Genomic DNA, 21113 nt, shown 5'->3' with positions numbered 1-21113 from the left:
TCTTGGCCAATGGCTTCAGTTCTGGCCCCATCTCTGGCTGCAACTTCAGACCCATCCTAATCATGGGTTGTGATTTCAGCTCCAACCTCATCTTGGGCCTCTGGCTTGGCTCTGGCCTGATCCTGGGTTGCTGCTTTGACTCCGGCCCTGCTTGGTCTGTGGCTTTGGCTTGGGCCTGCTAGCAGGTCATGGCTTTGGCTCCAGACCCACTTCTGTCTGTGGCTTCATCTCCAGCATGATCTCCAGTTGTAACTTCGGCTCTGGCCCCATACTAGGCTGTGGCTTCAGCTGCTCTTATCTTGGGCAGCGACCAGCTCTGGCCCCATCTTGAGCTATGATTTCTCCTCTGGACCCTACTCAGGCCCCTGTTTCTGCTCTGGTGCGTGTTCAGGACATGAATTTGCCTCCAGCTCTTGCTCAGGCTGCTACTTCAGCTCTGGCAACATCTCAGGCCATGACCCTGGCTTGAACTTGGCTCAAGATCTTGCTTGGGCCATGCCCTCAGTCCCACCATGGGCTGCTAGTTCTGCTCTGGCTAGTTTTTGGGCTGCTGTTTTGGCTCTGGTTCCAGCCTGGGAACTCTGGCTCCAGCCCCATTTCAGGCCTTAACTTTGGATCCAGGTCCTCCTTGGGTGCTGCTTTAGTTGCAACTTCAGATCCAGCTCCTGCTCTGGGAGCACTCAATGCCTTCACAGCCACTTTTATCAGTGGTGCTGTTGTGTGAAGCAGGGAGAAGACAGAAGTGGGCAAGTCACCAAAGCAGCACTGCACTGACTCCACATCAGGCTGACTTGAGAGTTCACCCGCCAAAACTCCTGGCCCTCGGTACAACCAAGCATTTAACTAATAGTCACAAAAGGTATCTAGGTGGAATTTTCAAAGCCTCCAAGATTCCCCTCCCATTTTGTGTAAATCAAACCATAGACACAAATCTGTGCTCTGTTAACTGGGTAGAGGATGTGGCCATCCCAGGAACTCCTCTGGGTGGCTCATGCTGCAGACTGACCCGAGTAGCTGGATGAGGCACTTATAGCTGGCCAGAATGAGCTGTTCCTGTGGCTGCAGGAATGGTCACACAGGACAGTCCATGGCATGTAGTTAGGACAGGAAGTCTTAACTTATGTTTGAGGGCTACACAACCATCCCAGGAAACTGCCCTATGCAAGTCCTGCCCCACGCAAGGAAGAGATGAGACCCAAGAGCCACACTGCGAGATCCCAGCCCCTGGCCCCAGCCCCAACAGCATGACTAGGGTGGACTTGAGCATATTTTCTCTTGGTTTTCCTTTTTCACAGCCAGTGTTGCCTGTGTCCTGCAGCATTATGCAAAGCGTAATGTCAGAAAAACATGTGCAGGGATAGTAAGAAAAAATTTTACACTAAAACAGAAAGGAGGAAAAGCAGCTATTAGCTCCAGTCCTACAGCGGCGCTCACCTCAACAGCCTGAGTTCATAGTTAGAGAGAGTTACTTTTTAATAGTATTTATCAGAAACATGGCACTTTACATCTTCAGGGCACCAAATATACAGTGATTATTCCTCACAACATCCCTGTGAGGTAGGCATTAGATTGCAGTTACTATTTGACACGTGGATAGAGACAGAGAAGTATGTAATCAATCCTCCACAATTAAGTTAATGAAGTTCAACCCAGTTACACATGGACAAGACCTTAGTGACTTGAATGAAAACATTGAAGTGTGGGGTTTATAAAGTATCAGCTATGTTCTTTTATCTTAGTCAGTTACAAGGCTTAAGGTCCAACTCTGTTGCTTCCCCATATCCAGCTGCAAAAAAACTACCTTTGTTGAACAAGACATACATGCAGAGATTTGCTAGAAAGTGAGGTCTGTAACAGAAGTAGAAAAGAACCCACTGGAATTTAACCTAAATTTGAATAAAAAGAGAGAAGTTTGCCTGCCCAGTCAAATAGAGCAGATTCAAATTTAGTTCTACCATTTCAGCTATAAGTATTTGCTCAACCTAAAAAACTCAGGAATAGAATTCTGGTAGACTGACTGCTGTCTCAGAAATTATGCTTATTTTAAGGTAAACTGTTCTACTGACATCTGGAGGATCCTTTAAGAGGAACTTTTGGGTTTAACTCTAACTTTGTATGTATTTAAAAAGTCACATTAGTATACCAATTGCTTGAGTAAACTTCTCTCTTCTGGATTTTTGTTGTTGTTGGTATAGGGTCACCATGAAATAGAACAGTTTTGTAAACTTTAACATAATAAAAAATCTTAGTTTTTAATATACTATTGATTCATTTAATAACTTCCTACTGTAAATCAGCTTTAGAAAAAAATAGTACACTTGACAGTATGGCTATTGCGATTAACTCATCTTCCTATCGCTTTCAGTTGAGATTTCTGAAGAGATGCACTTTCCAAGAAAGGTTCATGGTCTCAACCTGTAAACTGTCACAGATCAGCTGAAGTCAAGCGTAGCTATTATAAATTCATTCAGACTGAGTAAGTAGTCCATTCGTTCCTTCATGTGCAGTATCAGTGATAATGGTCTGTCTCCACGTTGAGAGATGATCATGATTAAAGAGGTCTGGGTCCACATACTTTGAAACCCAAAATATGTTTTCTTTCCCAGTAGAGAAATCTTCATTCTCGTTTAATGGAAGATTCAGCCTGATGGAAAAAAGGCTGTGCACTAAGATGGAGGAGGTGTAAAGTAGTAGCTTTAGGAAGAAACCATCTTCATTTTGATGGAAAAAAATGGTGGCTGGGGAATTAATACTATCACCACTAGACATGAACTTCTCATCTGAGATTCATTTTTGCTTCTATAAATTGAAACTGTCACAACTGCTCCCTCGCAGAAAACTTTAGCCTTTGTGAATACACAGAATTTTTAAATCCACAGCGCAATTGTAGTTTCCAGACAAAAACAAAGAACACCAATAAAAACAAAAACAAACAAAAAAGAAATCTCAGAAGTGCACTTTGTATCTCCTGCCTCAAAAAAAGGTTAAAGTGCTAAGTTAGATATATCTAAAAATTAAGCATCTCTCCTAGTCCTTTATTTTTTTAAAGGAAACTTTATCTTTGGTTTCTTGTATCTTTTCCGTAATTTTATCCTTTGTTTCCTCCATCTTCTCTGTAATTTTATCCTTTGTTTCCTCCATCTTCTCCGTAATTTTATCCTTCGTTTCCTCCATCCTATCTTGTAGATATTCCTTTACTGGTGGTGGTGTGGACATATAGCCACTCTTACGCAGATATTTAACGGTGATGGACGTTCCTCCCAAAGTCACGGTATATCTGGCAGGAGTTGTAATCTTAAAGAAACCAAAGAATAGACAACATGAATAAAACAGGACAGTATTATCCAACAGGTGGTACTTTTAATATTAAGTATCTTGGCCAGCGTCAGATACTAAAAATATCTTCTATTTATAAGGAAATAAAACAATTAACAGTACATTCTCTACAAATGCATACCTTTTACACTAAGTATTCTTTTCACAAACTAGCACAAGCGTTAGACTTCCCTTTTAAAAAGCCTCCCTGTGCAGCTTGTGGGAAGAGCATTAGGTGTCTCAGAATGCAATTCAGAACAGCCAGTACATGAGCAATGAACTATAAAAGCAAAGAGGAAATAATAACAACAAGATATGCTTTAAATTCTAAAATTCACGAGAGTATAGGCACCTAACCTTCAGTCCAAAAATAAGACTTGCATATAGAAAGACAGAGCTAAGAGAGACCTTCAGAGGTCAGCTAATCCAACACACAACGAACTAGGTTAGTTGTTCTAGAGAGTTTAGAATAACTTGTGTATTTTCAGAACTTCAAAGATAAAGCATGCAAAATCTTCCATTTGCAACCTATTTTAGTACTTTCATGAAAGTTTCTTCCAAATCTCACAGCTGTAATAAAATCTTTTTATTTAACCACATTTATTGATCTCTTTCAGGTACAGGAGTAACTGGAAGAACAGTGCTTTCATGTTTTGTTTGGGAAAAAAAAAACAAACCTTAAAGTAACAGATAAATAGTACATCGGTTTTCTTTCCAGATATGATGAGCTGCATTTGAAGTGAATACAGTACTTTGGTTTTGTACGGTCTGACACATTTCAGGCTCCCAAAACACAGATTTTGCACATAAAACAACAAACGAGACCCAAACCTGAATGTAAGTAATTGATCCAAGTGGACAATGAAAGTACTTAAGAATGATAGAGAACTACAATAGAAAGACAAACTAATTCATCATCTAGGATAAAAATACCCTTGCTTTTATCTGGAAATCGTGAAGTATTTAAAATTTACTTTGCTATCCCAGTTAATTATTCCAGGGATACAGAGGAACAGCTTAATTGTAATTAAATCTCTGAGGGCAGACTATCATCCTGCAGCAAACAAAGAAGTTATTTTAGAAATACAGATAGATTCCTTAAAGGAACACAGAGCCCATACCAACTTTCCAGTGACTATTCCTACCACAAAAATGAATGCTGAAATATGTGTAACTATCAAACAGAGAAAACAGCATTAATTCTTTCTAATCTAAACAAACAAACCCTGTTTATTTCACTGGGTAAGACTTAGAGTTGTTTACAAACCATCCAAATACTTACTTTATACAACGCATATGCAGTTAGTGCATTTCCACTCTGGGAGTTTTTCAAGATGCTTACTATGCTGTCTGGTAAGCCAATCAACTCTAGGAATGGAACAACATTCACTCCTCTACCAAAGAGAAAAAAAAATGAAAATGAGTAGGATGACACTGGAAACACGAACAGTGATTTATAGCATCATTTCCATTCTTAAACTCCATCATACAATCTTTGTAATCTGATAGCAAAATATTTTTTCCATTGAGGCAATACACTTAAAAGGTTTATATTTTTATACATATAGACAAATTAAAGCTTTTTTATTCTGCATTCCACCAAGAGGTAGCTCATTTACATTATCCTTGTTGGATAATATATCAACTACAAACTTACCTGTGTCTGGCTTACTATGTTTGGAGTTAGCGTAGTGGTTTTAACACAGCTACTTAGGCTCCAGTTGTGCAACCTCTGTTTTGCCTATTTTTTTCCCCCTTTGGAAATTTCAGACTAATCTGCAACATGCCCAGAAGTACAAAATCCAGAGTTTAGTGTGCTGCCTTCATTTTTAAATGGAACAAATGGAATGTGGCAAAAGAAAAGGAAGCATAAATTATATACACAAGACAGGAGGGCTTTTAAGCCCATCTATTCCACCTGGTTAATGCAAGGTGGCAAAATAGATAGAGGAGCTCCTGTCATAAAACTTCTTTCTTTTTGAAGACGAGTGAAACTAACATCAGCATAAAGAAAAACAAAAGACAGTCCTTCTTTACACTGTAGTAGAAAGCTACACACCACTACAGAAGGCCTGACTTTCCAGTAATTAGAAATGTTGTATTATTAGCATCATCATCCACTTCTAACTAAAATTTTCATCATTTTAAGTGTCCTGTGCATATGATAGCTTTAGCATCAGGAACAGGAGCAGGTAGAAGCTTTCTACCAGTTACCAGGATCTACAACCTGAAGGCCTATGCCCGAAGTAGAAATTGGAGGAAGATCTGGAAGACAGTGTTAATCAATGGTATTAAATTAAACCACCACAGTTTAGTCTTGTGTCATGAGCAGTCATTCTCAAAGTTATTTTTCCACTTCCAGAGGGTGCTGTTGCCGTAGCATGACATATCAAACCTTTGTTATAATTAGCTTCTAGTTAAATATTTCAGTTGCTTTCATCCGTCAAATACGTATTTCAGCAGCTAACTTAGTGTTTGATGAAAACTCGATCTGAAATATCTGGATGTGAGCATCAACCTGGATTCATCCAAAGCAAAATATTTTTAATAGCTCTGGACCTTTATTCTTCTGACAAGCTAAATTTAGAATGACATTTGGATCTATAGCTCCTAGAAAGGGCAATTATGCCAGCTGGTTAGAGTAACTAAAACAAACAGTTGTGTGGTAAGGCATTCTGATGTCAAAGCCCCATTCTTGCTGCCACAAACTGCCACTGTTTCATGCTTTCTATTATTAAATATACAACACCAGCAATCCAGAGATAAACATTTACTTATATTTACCAAACCATTTGTAGATAGATAAAACTTATTTCATCTGAACCAACAGCTTATTGCTGATGTTTTTTCTAATAAATGCCATTTTCCAAAACTTTATCTGGCCCACGCTATAACTGAAAGAAACTAAAGTTACAAGAATATTTATTTTTGGCCATAAAAGTATTTAATTTCCCATTCAGAAGTCTGGGCTACACCAGCAATTTTTACGGTAAAGGGAATACAGGAAACAAGCAAAAAAAGGCGAAAAGGTAAATGTGTTCTGTAAGGAGCTCAGAGTGAGGTAAAAGATTTGAAAGTCCAATGATGGGGGAGGACTGTGGATGAATGGAGAAGGAAGCGGTGAAAATCCTTCAAATACAAAGACAAAAAAAGCACAGGTCTATAAAGATCTCATCTAGCAACTCATAATCAGGATTCCAAATCTTTATTTTTATCCTGTGAAAGGTTACTGATCATTTTGATGCTGTTTACATCCACGCATATTTTGGGGAGACTGACATTTCTCCAAGTGTAAGCAAGACATCTGGTGTACAGAAATAACTGCACAATAATGGTACGCACATGCCACTCCCACAAATCCAGGACTTCAGTATTAACCTTGTGCTCCAGGTAAAAATGTAGGCTCATTTCCCTGTTAGATTTAGAGGCACTTTTTAACACGGAGTAATAATTTATGTCCTTTCACCAGTGTGAGTCTGTCTCAATTCAACATCAGTATTGAGTAGTGCAACAAAATACCAACTTACTTCATGGCTGCATAGTAAAAGGATCCAAACCACACCGTGGAAGTCACAAGATGAACTGGAATCATGACTTTTCCATACTGTTTAAAAGTTTTCTTGAATCTTTGAACAAGACTAATTGATTTATCTTGCAATGGATCGGGATCTGAAGAATCTGTCTCTACGGGGCTCTGCTTGGGTACATCAGCAGCTGAAGTCAAAGGATTCCTCTCTTCTGATACTTTGGGAGGAGAGTCTGCTGGCTGCGATGACAAAGCACTTTTCTTTGAGGTTAACAGTGCTACACCTGCATGAAGACATCGTTTAGGAGGGTCCAGTGCCAAAATCACTTTGCACCCAACATTAGATGACACTGATTGTCCTTTCATGCACTGAAAGACGCTAGTGCGAGGCAAAACCAAACACATCCCGTGCGCCAGCTGAGATGCTGTATGTAATACACTCCTTTGCATCTTGATGAAATTTGGCCGAGTCTTCTGTAGAGAAGAAACAACAGGGAAAGAGTAAACAAATTGCATTTCAGTTACCTGATTTGTAATTCCTCCAATGCTACTTGAAATTCTGAAATTTGCTTTCTATTCTATTTTAAAAGGCTTTATCTTCCTTTACAGAAATTCTGTTATCTTCTAGAATTAAGCAAATCGTTTTAGGTCTCACCTCATTAGTAGTCTGAACTATAACGTCCACTTCACATAGCACACACTGCCCCTTATAACTAAAATGCTCACTCTACTCTCTGAAAACATTTTCAGATGTTTAGTGCTAGCTACTGCTTTTATCTGTATAATATGGCAGAGCTGTTGAAAAGCTACTCTTGAAAGTTCACTTCCAGAAGCAACTGATAGTTCAGGTGATACTTCCAGCCTAGACGGATATAGCGCAACCTTACTGAAGAGCTTTGGTAATGGTGGGATGTACCTTAAAAAGGTATTACATGTAGTATAATTAACATTAATTTTTGGTGTTCTACACTATTTAAAAGTAAAAATTCATACAGTAAAAAAAATAATTAATGAAGTCTTAACAGTAACAAACCTAACCACAATAACCTGCCAGTATACATCTATTAGGAATTGGGCTGGTGCTATTGCATGTTGTGAATTAAAAGAACAAAAATTAAACTGTAATCTCCTAAATATTGCAATAAAAAGCGCATTTTAAAACTGCGGATAACCCAGTTAGCCTTATGATTTTGAACACTTACCAGTTATTCTTGAAAGTTTGGAAGAACCACTTACTGAGAGGTTCCCCACAAAACAGGACAGGAATTTTGTACAGTGTGTATAGTAACTTGTAACTGCAAATTACTGAACAACTAACTTTCCTTCCCACCAAAGAAAAGCACCACTAATTGATTTTATCTAACTAACACCAGCTAAGTCAGTTGCATTACAACTTGTAAATCGACCATGGCTTTCAATTTTTAACTACCATAACAACTCCTCATACAAACCAGAAATCATTGAAGTTTACTTGAAACTCCATCGTCATCTTCACATCATCTTCTCCTTCACCTATAGCTTTCGGATATGTATTAACCAGGTGTTTTGATAGTGAATTCATCTAGACTGTTGAAAATGATCAATAATTCATAACATAAACAGAGGTTTAAAGAAATGGAGTCATACATACCCCTTACTACTTTCCAGATATGCAACAAAAGGTATGATAAAGATCGCGTCTTCAAAGAGTTGCTACTCTTCCGCTTGTTCCCCGCCTTTCACAAGAATGTCTTCAACATATTGACGACTCTGTCAAAGTGGAAAAAGGGCACATTTAGAGAAACAGAAAGAATAGCCAACTGATACTATTATTTTTGTTCAGCCTGAAACCTTGCTTAATGAAGAAGATACCGGTGCAATTTTCTTTTTGGACTCTGACAGCACAAACGACAGTTTCTTTTCTGCGTAGCTTAAGAATTCTTGAACCATGAACTAGTGTTTCCTTCCAAGAGGTAAGTTTCATAGTCCAAAAGGACTTCTGATGGAACATTCCTGCCTGTATATTTTCTAGATATTTTAATGTAATTATTTTTTATGTAATTATTGTGCTCAAATTAATTGGAATTACTAGAATTACAATGTTTGATGCAGGGAAAACATCAGAGGAATGGTTCCAAACTCCCTGGACACATCTATCTTGCATGTGAAGCGCAGACACCCATTTCTGGGGAACTCATATTAACAGAGGAGGTTACTTCATCACAAGGGGAAAACTGGACTCTTGTTTCTTTGTAAAGCAGCGGTTACTCACTCCTGCTGAATTATGAACTCAGTGGGAGCCAAGAAGTGCTGCTGCTCGTAGAGCAGTAAATCATCTACAGGTTCTGCCTCTCAACGAGACGGCCTTCTGTAAGAATTCACTGGAAGCAGCAACTGCTTGTTGTATTTCTGTTTTTATGAGAAGCAGAGCTTCCTGCTGAATTCTTAGATACAAATGTAATTGTTTCTATAAACAAAAAGCGGTGAGAACACTTGATGGTACTTCTTCATATACCAACCACCTTACTGATTTATAGAAGTTATAATAAACCATAGAAAAACTACACAGCTTGCCTATAGCCACTCACACTCCTCTCCTGAGGGCTGACACCCCACAGGGCTGTTTTCCCCTCACTGGCAGCACACAGCACTCTGAGCACCTGCCCCAAACAGGTTTCCATCACATCCGGCCAGCAGACCCACAACAGATACCTACCAACCTACGTGGACCTTCCACTGTACCTCACTGTTCTGCTCTCAGTGGATGGTTTCCTATTCCCAAATTCCAAAGAATCTTTGAAAATTGCCACCATACAGCATGGGGAAAGCAATGCTGATTCTCTCTCATTACTAACAGGACTCTGCAATCCAACAGTCTTTGGAGGAACTCATTTGGCCACGCAGTGACTAATGATACAGCAGCAAGAGGAAACTGAAAGGTGTTTCTGCATTTTCCTGTTATTAGCATTTCTCAGAATGCTGTTTCTAGGTTTGCTGTCTAGCACCTATTGATAGCACAAAACCACCACCGCTACACACCTCTGATATACTGCTATGGCTGCAAAACACTGTGGTTAGAAATGGCTTCCAGGACTTCCAAAAAAAAACCAAAACCACCACACAACAACAACAAAAAAACAAACCCAAACACCAACAAACCCAAAGCAACCCCAAAAGGTTGTAATTCCTCAACAGGAAGAAGCAACAGGTCACTACTATGTGCTCAATCCTCACCAGTCAGCAGCTAACACTGCTGTGACTGGTGAGTGAGTTTCAGGGTGGCTGCTTGTGAGGGTAAGTGCCCTTCATCACCAGACTGGACAGCAGTCAGACTGCCACCGCTGGCTGAAAGCAGGGCCACTGACAGGACCTGCTACAACGTTTTTGTTGTTCCTTTGTCCTCAGACAGACTTAGAGCTTGTTAACTAGAGTTTTTCTCCAGGATGCCAGACCCTCCAGGACAAAGGGAAATTTTTTGACCATCTGCATAGATCCTGAAAAGGTCCCGAACCTTGTAAGCACAGATGACAGTAAGTTCTAGCTGATATTCTAAGAACTACCTTACTTTTTGCTCCTCCGCTTTAAAAAGCTTTTTGTTAGATACTTAATGTATAAGGAAAGGTCTAGATGTAATAGAGCTTACGTTTGAGAGAATAAAACAGGTATTTCAAAACAAGGTTGGAATTCTCCAAGAGATCCTACTGCTTTATGGATACTTGTTTTATTTTTACTTATTTAAAGGAACAGGAGAGACTTTTGATGTGTAAGTAGAAGATGATGATATTGTCACATAGCACTACAAGACTAAAGGAGGCAAGAATTATATTTACAATGGTTACAGCAGGGTATAGGAAAATCAATTGAATAAAATAAATTATGATAGCATGCACTTTGTAAACTGATTTTAAAGCAATGACTACAGGTAAAGGGGTGATGAGCGCAGCTGCTCAACTGTAGTGTTTTAATTACTTGGCTCACCATTGCAAACAGATCTTAAACAGGACAGACAACCCAAAGTGCACAATAAATGTCTGGAATTCCCAAGAAATATGAGATTGCAGTTGTTTCATCCTTCTAAAACATGAGAAAGATATAGATCAATCTGTCCTTTACAACGCGATGACATGATCAGTGAGAATTTCCTAGTATCCAGTACATTCAACAGGCAGCAGAAAGCAGCACGTCAACCCACAGCTTTGAGGCATAACTTTATTCTTTATGAATAAATTTATAATTTCCTCAAGATAATTATTAGTAATGTGAGTTATACAGTTGCCCCTGTAACTTTCAGTTTTGAAAACCCCTCAGATTCTAAGAACAATATGCTAGATGTTATTCACAACTGCACTGGGTGACTTTTGGAAAAATATTTCTTAGTTTTAATGTATTGCTTTTATGCTATTGCATGATGCTGCAAAAGCACAGAGAAAGACAGAAGCGAGAAGCTTCAAATACGAGGGTGGAAAAGCTGGTGGGATGCTGCGTGACAATTGGGCAGGGGAAGGTATTTTAAAGCATCTTAGTTTTTGCATTAGGTTTATCCAAAGTATGCCACAAGCTAAAAAAAAAAAAAAAAAAAAACAAACAAACATGGAAATGTCTAAGGACAAATACAGCTGCTCTCTGCTATAAGAATGTCATGTAGTCAGTAACCAGATAGACGCTAGCAGGACAAGCTATGAAATAATCTATAAACACGTCTTGGATAAGGTCTCCTCTGCAGTGCTGTCATGTTCTGGCCAGCTATTTAGCAGCATCTCCAGCTGGCTGTAAACTGAGCTGAAGAGATCTTGGCTGTTCAGGACACACTCCTGGTTGGGATTCTTGGACATCCACTGAGTTTCTGAAAGCACGTCTGCCTCATGACAGGTTATTAACAAGCCTTCTGACATAAGGGAGTGCTCTGGTGGCCTCCTGAGTAAAAGTACAGTTCAGCTCCTCATCACAGTTGCCAGAGGCTTTGTTTGGGAAACTTTTATACTGTTGTAATTTAGAACAGCTTTCACACAAATCTGATGTGCTGCAGGAGCATCCTGTCTCTTGTATTTGTGCTGCTAAGTCTTTGAAACGCAGTCAGTGATTACTAGAAAGTAGAGATTACACTTGCTTTTACTCCTGAGGACAACAGGATCCTGAACAGAAGCTCAGGATCTTTTGGTGGCACATTGCTGGACTGTATGACTACCCTGAATCAGTGGTTTTAGCAATGTGCTAACATTTTAAGCAAGAAAGGATCAAGGATCATTGGAAAATGCCAAAGTAACAAACAGGCCAACACAGGTACAGCAAAGAGTGCTGGGGATATCTGCTCTTGGAAAGGGAAGTTATGTCAGAGAGAACGTTGGATGAAGCTTTCATTAGGATAATTTCTATAAAAATAGTTACCCTTTCATAATTAAAAAGTTTTGAGCTACCAGTGAAAATAAAATGTGAAAATGGGGTGGATGTAAGACTGAACCTTTTGCCATTTAAGTTCTCTTTTGTAAAAGAGGTCAGAAAACATCTGGGGGAATTGAGGACATAATGTAAGTAGACTAGCCTGGTTTATTTTCCCAGTTCCACAAGAAACACTCTGGACACAATATGTAAATATGGACGAATTTAAAGCACTTATTCTGTTAGCGTTTGAAAACAGAACATTAATTATACCACAGGAGAGTTCCCACTAAAAATCCATGAGCTTTTTCCACTCCCCAGGCACCATTCTCTGAAACCAGAAAATTAATTTACATTCCTGTCAATTTTAGTGCAAAAATCAAGGAAACTTTGAGGTCTGTGTCGTATATAGAGCAGAATTTGGAAAGGACACAAACCACATTCTCAGAAATCCTTTCCAGTTCACCTTTTAGATTGCGTAAAAAGTAAATGCACAGAGATCCCACGCAAACAGCCAGGTTAATAAGAAAACCTTTATATTGAATAAAAAATATAAGCAATATAATAAAAAAAAAGACTTGTTTCACATTTAAATTATTCAACAATTTATTGACAACATTTTAAAAAGCACATTGCCAAACATTAAGCTAATAAATCAAGAAGAAAAAAAAAAAACAAACAAAAAACAAAAATCTACTGAACTTAAAACGTTGCCTAAAAAAGCTGGGGACACATTTTGAAACCGTTGTAGCAATAGTGCAATATATGTAAAGCATCATTGTTTTTTCTAAACACGACATAAAATGTAGCTATAAACCTCATAATAACTGAAATGCTTCAGCATAGCATGCACTCACTATCCATGGATGGGAAATGGCAGCATATTGGGAGTTTTTATTCTTTGCATAAGTACTTCAAGAGAATATGAATAAGCATTTAAAATTCATATTTCAGCTTTTACTACTTCTGCAGTATCCTTAATACAATCTGTTATTCATTCAAACCTAAGATACTTGGCTGTAATTTGAAGTTTGGGCATCACTAGCTGCCTCATCCTGCCCATCACTCAGAGCTGCCTGAAAAATCGCACATTTGTGTTTTAGGCCAAAGGGAGCAATGCAAACTGAGTCATGCTGAAATTTATTAAAATCTTGCTGAAAGTCATCACATCAAAACACAATGCAGGGGTAATCTTACAGACGAATTGCTCTAGTAAGTTAGGCATGACGGAGGCGGAATGGGCTGATCTCTGTATCATTACTTATTAAATGCTAAGTGGTATATTTTACACTTATCATATTACTACAGTTCAATACTAATGTAAGCGCAAACAATTTTTTAACCTTCATTTTTATCTAAACTACTGCAGTTCTTGTTTAAACTTAGTAATGTTTTCAGTAACTTTGGTCAAGAAAGTAGAATAAACCCTTTGACATTAAGATCCCTAAATACATGGCAATCTCCACTGCTACCATGTTCAGATGCTTTAAGTCTTGGTAAGCACAATAAAAACAGCTTTTAGGCAGAATAGAAGTTCTTGTAGACCTTTCTATATAAATTCTGAACACTGGATTCAGAACGTAAATCAAGCAGGAGAACCTAATGCAGTGTCTGTGCTGAATTACAGAGCTGGAATGCTAAACAGGAGGCTTAACAGCTGATCTGCACCCCATCAATGTGACAGCGGTATCCCTCTTCTCCTGTACGCTGAAAAGCATCGGATCTCAAGCTTGCACACAGTTGAGCATAACATAAAAGCGTGAATGTTCTCTCCCCAGTTCTTTTAGACAAGTATTCAGTTGTGTGCAGTGCTTTCTGCTCTTCAGAACTGTTTTAATATCTGGAGCTATTCTATGTTTTAGCTCTGAACTCCGTTCAGAGCTGAGAATTTCCCCCGTTCAGAACTTTGCAGCTCTGCAGTGCTGAGCATCTAGGCCAGGTTCCTTCATTCTTAAGTTTCACTCTGCCCTCTACTGAATTTTTCCAAAAAGTACAGCTCTTGTACTAATACTACAAAAGGTCTCCCTACTCTGGTTCCTTCCAACAAGTGTGAATCTGCTTGATCATCTCCTATGTTGTTTCTGGATATAAAAACGAAAACAAAAGACAAACCAGCCTTCTAAAGTGCTATCTGACTTGAGTTTTTTAGCACAGTCCATTTGTTACTCTACAGACACATCTGTAATAAGCAAGTTAGGAAGTTACGTTCTTAGAAGGTAACTAAACTTAAAACCTGGTACATACATCTATGCTAAAAAGGCTGAAAACCTCACTTTAGCTCAACACAGAGATCGTATCTGTCTGCTTATTCTTTTGCCTTCCATGCATGACCTTTCACTTTAAGCGAACCACCAAAATCAGATCTATTTCTCTCTCATTCTTACTTCACTCCAATATAACAAGTTTCCCAAGCAACCCCTAGTAGCCCCTTTCATCCTAAAATCTTTTGGTGTATCATTAGTTCATTCCCCTCAAAACACTGGTGGTTTTCTTTCATGGGGTTTTTAACCAGAGGGCCATTGCATGGAGGTGTGGGGTAGGTGTGCTCAGCAATGGGAAGTTTCTAAGGGGTCTACAAAAGATAATTCCCATAAGTGAGCCTCACATTAGGACAGTTTCACAGAATCACAGAATCATCTAGGTTGGAAGAGACCTCCAAGATCACCTAGCCCAACCTTTGACCTAATACTAACAAGTCCTCCACTAAACCATAATCTAAACATTTTTTAAAGACCTCCAGGGATGGTGACTCAACCATCTCTCTCATCCTGCATTGTGACTACCAAAACCTCCCCCCCTTTCTGGTCTTGATAAATACCATTTTTGCCACCTCAGGTCTTCACAGGTCTCACCTCACTGCTCTGTGTCCCTTCCCTCTGTAACCAGACTGTAGTCAACAGTACCAGCTGTAATTAAATTGTTATTTAATTTCGTTGTAAATTAAATGTTAGCCAACATAACCTGCATATAAAATATCACAACTCAATGAAAACAGCATCCCCCATCAAATTCACTAAAAGTGAGTAAAGACTTCCAGAGAGCGTGCTCAAGGAAAAGCCTTACATATGTTCCTGTGTTGTTTCTAATTGTAAAACATCCCCAAAACAAAAGCAAACAAAATACCCCAAACCAATGCTCTTGTCCTCCAACCCCCAACAGAACTTCAACACCAACAGAATCAATCCACATTGGAAAGAAACATTAGGTTCAAGGTTTTCTTTTATTCTTTCACTAAATTTCACATTTTCAAACACTGAAAAAGCTGTCACTTTTTTTCCCAGCAAAAAACACCGAACGATCATCTTTCAGCAGAATTATTGTTGGCAGACATTTGCTTCCAGTACAAATCTTTTCTAAATATTCTAAGTGTTGAATTCTCTGTTGTGGATTCAAACTTCTCCATATGGGTAGTATCAATCAGAAAATCTTGAAAAATTACGCGTGAAGAGGCTGATCATAACATTTACTAAACAGACAGATGTTTAAAACCACATTCGTCGTCTAATTTTTGGTAAATGCTATTCCCCACATCTCTACAAACATGCATGACCTGTCCTTACGAGTAGTAGTAGTACTTTTAATAAGGTTTTGATGGCTGAGTGGATAGAATTTATTTGCCTTTAGCAGCATCTTTTGCTTAGAGGGCAGGATCGATAACGTTGCTGGCCATGCAATCAGCAAAACCGCACCACCCAAAAGTGTCTGAAAGAGCATCAGACTCACAGAGCGGTGACTTCACGCCAGAAGGAGCTCTGATGGGACTTCAGTATCAGAAGCCAAGAAATGCTCTCGCTCCGTCCGAGGAAGCGCCCTTGGTGTCCTCAGAAGAAGCTACCAACCTCTGGCAGAGTTCCTTTCTGTTTACTAAACAGCACCACAAAAAGATTCAGATGGTCCCCTGCATACCAGGAGGAGTCTTTCCATCAGCTAGTCTTTTTTTTTTTTTTTTTTTAAAAGCGTTCTGACTTCACCCTTGCCCATGTAACACCAAACTTTCACCCACTGCCAGGACACGAGTCCTAAGGAAACAACATTGTTAAGGGAAGAATATTTACTGCCTGCTGTGTGGGAAGGGAAAGGCAGGTAATAGTAATGTCATTGTAAAAATTAGGAAATCATTTTTTCACCAACTTTTATATTTAGAAATAAAACTTATAAACCAGGAGTATAGAATTTCAGATGTTAACATAAATTACATCATTAACCACAGGAAAAAAAAAAAAAAAAAAGTAACTTGATTGTTTTAATTTTCCAACTTTTTAGACAAGGCAATTTAAATGGTAAGAACACATCCATTGTGAGAAGACCACATTCTACCAACAGGCCTAGAGATCTATTTTAAAGCAAACATGGTCTTCAGGACCTACTCCTCAATGTCATCTACACAAACGCCTGAATTTCACAATCAACCACTGGTCAAAACATCTCAGGAAGACACAGTGGACTTCTGATAGTGTACAGAGCCTAGCAGTAGAAGGCAAACCATGAGATACCTCCCTAAGTGCTGGACAGTTAATAGAAAACCCACAACGTGGAGCTCTGTGGATTCACAAATTCTTTAATGACACACTACAAGGCCTACAATTGCTTTGGAAAGAAAACACAGTTGAAAAGATCTTCCAGTCAGAATACGCTGCATCTAAAAAATATCTTTTAAATCACTCCTCATTAGCTACAGAACACAGCTTGCTCTTGGCCTTCCAGGGGCTGCTGCAATACTTTGAGGCAAGAAAGAAACATGGATGTACAGTCTGATTTCTGTCCTTCTTACTGATGGAGAGAATTTATAAGCCATCGACGTAAGGAAAACTGAATTCCTAGGGAGTTTTGTCACAAGGTTAAGTTTGTGACAAAAGTTTGTGGTTTTTCAAGACTGAATTTAAGTTGTAGCCATTTTTCAGAAGTATCACATCACCTACTTCATAAAGCATCTCAAAGCTTACTATTTCTGAGTGCTATCACTCTCTCAAAGCTAGTTAGTGTTACCTGCCTGTTCATTCTTCCCTAATTCCAGCACATATGCTTCATTTCTGAGGAAATTATGCTAAAAATTAAAGTAGCTCTATCCCACGACATACCTACTTCTGTTGTCCAATACCTTCACATGCCTTGTTAATTAGAAACTGGGACAGCACAAGCTAAGCAGAGCTGTAAACCTACTGACACAGCAGAATAAAGTGTATATTTATGAGTTCTCTGTACTTTCATTTTTATGAGTTCTCTGTAAATATTCATGACAGGATTAAAATATTTTTGGAAGATATCCTAAGTAAATTTGCTAATGTGTCATTCAAGAGAAGTAATAGCAAGCAAGTTAATTTTCCCAGGCAGGCCTGTATCGCCCACTCTCATCTTTACGACCAGATCAAAGTAAGATGCACGTCACCAAAGATATCTATCTTGGAATGCTTTACATACAGCAGCAAGAGAAGAATCCTAGGATCACAACCTGTGAGCGCACACTGTGTTTTATGAGATGGGACCAACAAGGCCCAAGGCTTGTGTTTCAGTACAGAAATATCCCTCCTTCAGAAGGCACAGCTCACGACAGCAGGAAGAAAGAGATGTCATCTGATTTTAACATCGGCAAATCAGCTTTGAAATCCACAAAATATTAACAGCAAGTAGTTAACCGGCTGACACATGCTGGGGCTAAGCACTACCATCAGAGTTAAAATATAAGTGTCTTTACGCTCTATTCAACAGTTCCATCAGTCACTTTGGGCAGAAACTTACCGAACTGCTGTAAAGCCACTCACACATTTCTATTAAGAATCAACAAAATCCATGTATCTGAAAACCTGCTGTTGTGTTTTATGATTTGTTCACGAGCATTTGACTGTATAGCCTTAATTTCTTCACCCATCCCACTTTGCAAGGACAGGCTGCTCGAGTTTTGGAGAACTGCAGAGGATCACAGCCACGCAACTTCTTGTTTTGTTTATGTAACAACTGCTACACACGGCCAAGGTCAGTTTTTGGACAAGATCAAATAGCAGAGGCCTGGGATTCAAATTTGCAGCCCAGCTAACTGGCACTTTCATTTTCTTATGCGTGCAAATGGAACAAGACCTAGTTTTACCATTCAGATATCTTTGTTTAGAAGGAGTAGTGTCATGTCTTGAAACATAAATGTCATTTTTTGTTGAATCGTACAATCTGTACCTAGTTTGAAGGTGATGCAAGGAGAACTGAGTTTCACACTGTTCTCCCGACAGTTTGAAGCAATATATTCAACTTCGTAAGAACAAAGCTTGTTGCACTCAATGTACTGGTATCTTCAAAAAGAGCTGAATTTGGGAAGGTACCATCGCAGCATAGCACAAGGATTTTCCCTTGGTACTCTGATAGGTAACAACTTGGTTCAAGCACTCTAGATCAAGGATTGACCTCATGGCCAGGGATTCCTAAAAGGCTACAGGGTACCTCTGGTAGATTCCTTGACTTGAGTCAGATGGATGGTGTAGCATGACAACATTAAAAAAATAAGTAAATAAAAAAGGAATACTGCTTAGGTTACAACAGTTTTCTTCTTCATTTTAAAATTTTAGATCATGATAGCTCACCCCCCAAAACCAAGATTTTTTTTTTATGCCCCTGTCCTTAGAGTAATAAAACTCTGTTGAGAACAGCAAGTTATACTTCAGTTAAAAATCAATAAAACCACGTTTATGATTGTATTCTTAAAATAAAACTCCATTTAAATGACCCTTAATCATTTTCTTAAGGGGTCAGATCATTCTTTCATGCCACTTTCTCTCTTGCACCAATCTTTCCAAGAACCTTCCTAAGAAGACAGAGGGTGGTTCAGCGAAAAGCCTGGTTTCCAGTTTTCTTCTCACTGCCAGAAAATATTGAACGTAAGCCTTGTTTTGAAATTTCACCAACAAAAACTGCCACACCCTACCAAGTTCTTAAGCGTTCCTCCTGTCCCTGAAGATTTCAATCATGTGTTAGGTCCAAGCCTCAGTTCTTTCAGTGGTTTTATTCTATTTTTACTCCTGAAATCTCGCTAGTGTTGGAATTGCTTCAGTGCCTAATTTTCAAAGTATGTTCAGCTTCAACAATCTGGGTTTACAGCGTATGAGCACCAACAATAATTATGTTGGATCTTATTCCCAAGCTGCAAAACTGATTGCAAGGAATGTTACGGATTCAACTACCAGTTTTACAGTCATTTTTTAAAATCAGTACTTTCTGCTTTTGCCACTGTATTAGTTGCGCCCTTATCTTTAAAGCCAATGTTGAAGTCAGAACTCCACAGAGGTCCAAAAAACGTGTTGAGATGCAAGCTGAGGCTTGTTATCTGAGATAAGGGGACACCAGTAACTCCCTGCCTTACAAAAAGGGACCGATTCAGTCCTTAGCAATGCCTATGAGCACATACACAGAGCTGGGTTGGCTTGTCTGGAGATCACTTACAACAGCAGAATTACACAGATCCTTCTAAATACAAAAATCAGATAAAATCTTTTCTTATCAGCTGCTACAGTCTGTGAAGTAGATGTACAGAAAGTCGCGCTAGACGAATCTTTTTTATCTTACATTCCCTACATGCTCAGAGTGTGAATTTGCCTACTTGGTTTTTGCCATGTGCAGGCCATCTGATATCCACCTACCCAAACCATCCAATGATTTTTCTTCTCCCTGATGGCAACGCTTCTCCAGCGGTGAGTGCAATTCCACAGCGCTGCCGCAGAGGCCACTCACACCCCTTCTACCTCAAGCAGCCTTTGAACAGCAAAAGGAGATAAACACCTGCTGTCAGCACCACAGGAGATGGATGGTGGGGACACATTATCCTCTGTACATACATTTCCCACACAGAAGCAGCTGCAAGTCAAATAACCTAGCGCACAGGCGGCAACTCAGATTCCAAATTTGGAACTTGCTCCCCATCTCTCCCTCAAGCAGCAGAACTTTGGCGAATCATTAAGTTTATACTTGTAACAGTAGAAGCCTCTTGGGGCTTAGATGAGCTGAGGAGCACTGTTAGTTGCAGTCTGCTGAAGAATTAGGTTTGCTGCTGGCTTCTGAGGGCACTTTGTGCGCTGCTGTCCAAACTTTTGCTTCCTCCCCTGGGCCAGCTTGCTGAAGGCACTTTGGAAGCGGGAATAAAGGCGGTGAAACCTGTAGGCTGCGTTACCTGACACACATCCACACTTGATTTAAAATTTAAAAAAAAGTCTCTGCTGATGTAACAGCGCTGTCAGAGTCTCCGGACTTGGTCACTCTCAGGGTTGATTACCAGAAGGGGATCACCAACAAGAACCACGACTCCAGGCAGGGCTGCCAGAAGGGTCCCGCCTTGCCAGTGCCTCCTGGGGATCCCGAGGCCCCCAGAACAAGCCCAAACACAACGCGTAAGGAGGAGAGGCTGAAGAAGGGCTCGAGCTCAGCACGTAAACACAGCTCCGACCGCCAGGAGCTGCGCTGCGGGCGGCTGGGGCCCCACCACGGCACTCGCGGGGCTGCCGCCTCCCCCCGCCCCCAGCGGCCGGGCCCTGCCTCCCTCCCTCCCTGGCTGCCTGCACCCCGTGAGGCGCTCACAAACGGGGTCCGGCAGCCACCCACCCACCCGCCCGCCCGCACCGAGCGGTACCTCACGGCCGAGCCGCCGCCGCTCCTCCTCCTCCTCCTCCTCCTGAGGCGGCGGTTGACCAACGGCCGCCAACGGCCACCAACGGCCCCAGCCTCGCGCGCGCGCCGCTCCCCGCCCGCGCGCCCCCCCCCCCCCCCCCGCGCGCGCCAGGGCAACGTGCAGCGCCGCCCGTCCCCACCATCACCTTGAGCGCCGGCGGCGGGGCCACTGCGCAGGCGCGGCGGCCCTGCCCGCCGCGCGCGGCCCGCTGGGAGTCGTAGTCCCGTCCCCGCTCCGCCGCACTCACGCACGCATGCGCAGCGCAGCGCCGCGGGG

At 40.4% G+C, this 21113-nt stretch overlaps 1 protein-coding gene across 4 annotated transcripts; it reads right to left on the bottom strand.

Moving 5' to 3' along the window:
• Window positions 1-1455: 1455 nt before the first annotated feature.
• On the bottom strand, window positions 1456-21042 carry FAM210A (family with sequence similarity 210 member A). 4 transcript variants are annotated; one of them, XM_032182747.1, is made up of 6 exons: window positions 20799-20826; window positions 19816-19927; window positions 8472-8590; window positions 6843-7315; window positions 4598-4709; window positions 1456-3294 (listed from the first exon to the last, which is right to left on the bottom strand). In XM_032182747.1, exons 4-6 carry the CDS (start codon window positions 7289-7291, stop codon window positions 3028-3030), a joined length of 828 nt encoding a protein of 275 aa, XP_032038638.1. In that variant the 5' UTR covers window positions 7292-7315; window positions 8472-8590; window positions 19816-19927; window positions 20799-20826; the 3' UTR covers window positions 1456-3027. The 4 variants fall into 4 exon arrangements, with proteins under 4 accessions (XP_032038638.1, XP_032038640.1, XP_032038641.1 ...); XM_032182749.1 differs by lacking the exons at window positions 19816-19927; window positions 20799-20826 and adding an exon at window positions 20983-21042; XM_032182750.1 differs by lacking the exon at window positions 19816-19927 and having other exon boundaries at window positions 20799-20848.
• Window positions 21043-21113: the final 71 nt, after the last annotated feature.

This window comes from Aythya fuligula, chromosome 2, assembly GCF_009819795.1.
Source record: "Aythya fuligula isolate bAytFul2 chromosome 2, bAytFul2.pri, whole genome shotgun sequence".
Lineage (NCBI taxonomy): Eukaryota > Metazoa > Chordata > Aves > Anseriformes > Anatidae > Aythya > Aythya fuligula.
This window is presented reverse-complemented; position numbering and strand designations above follow the sequence as displayed.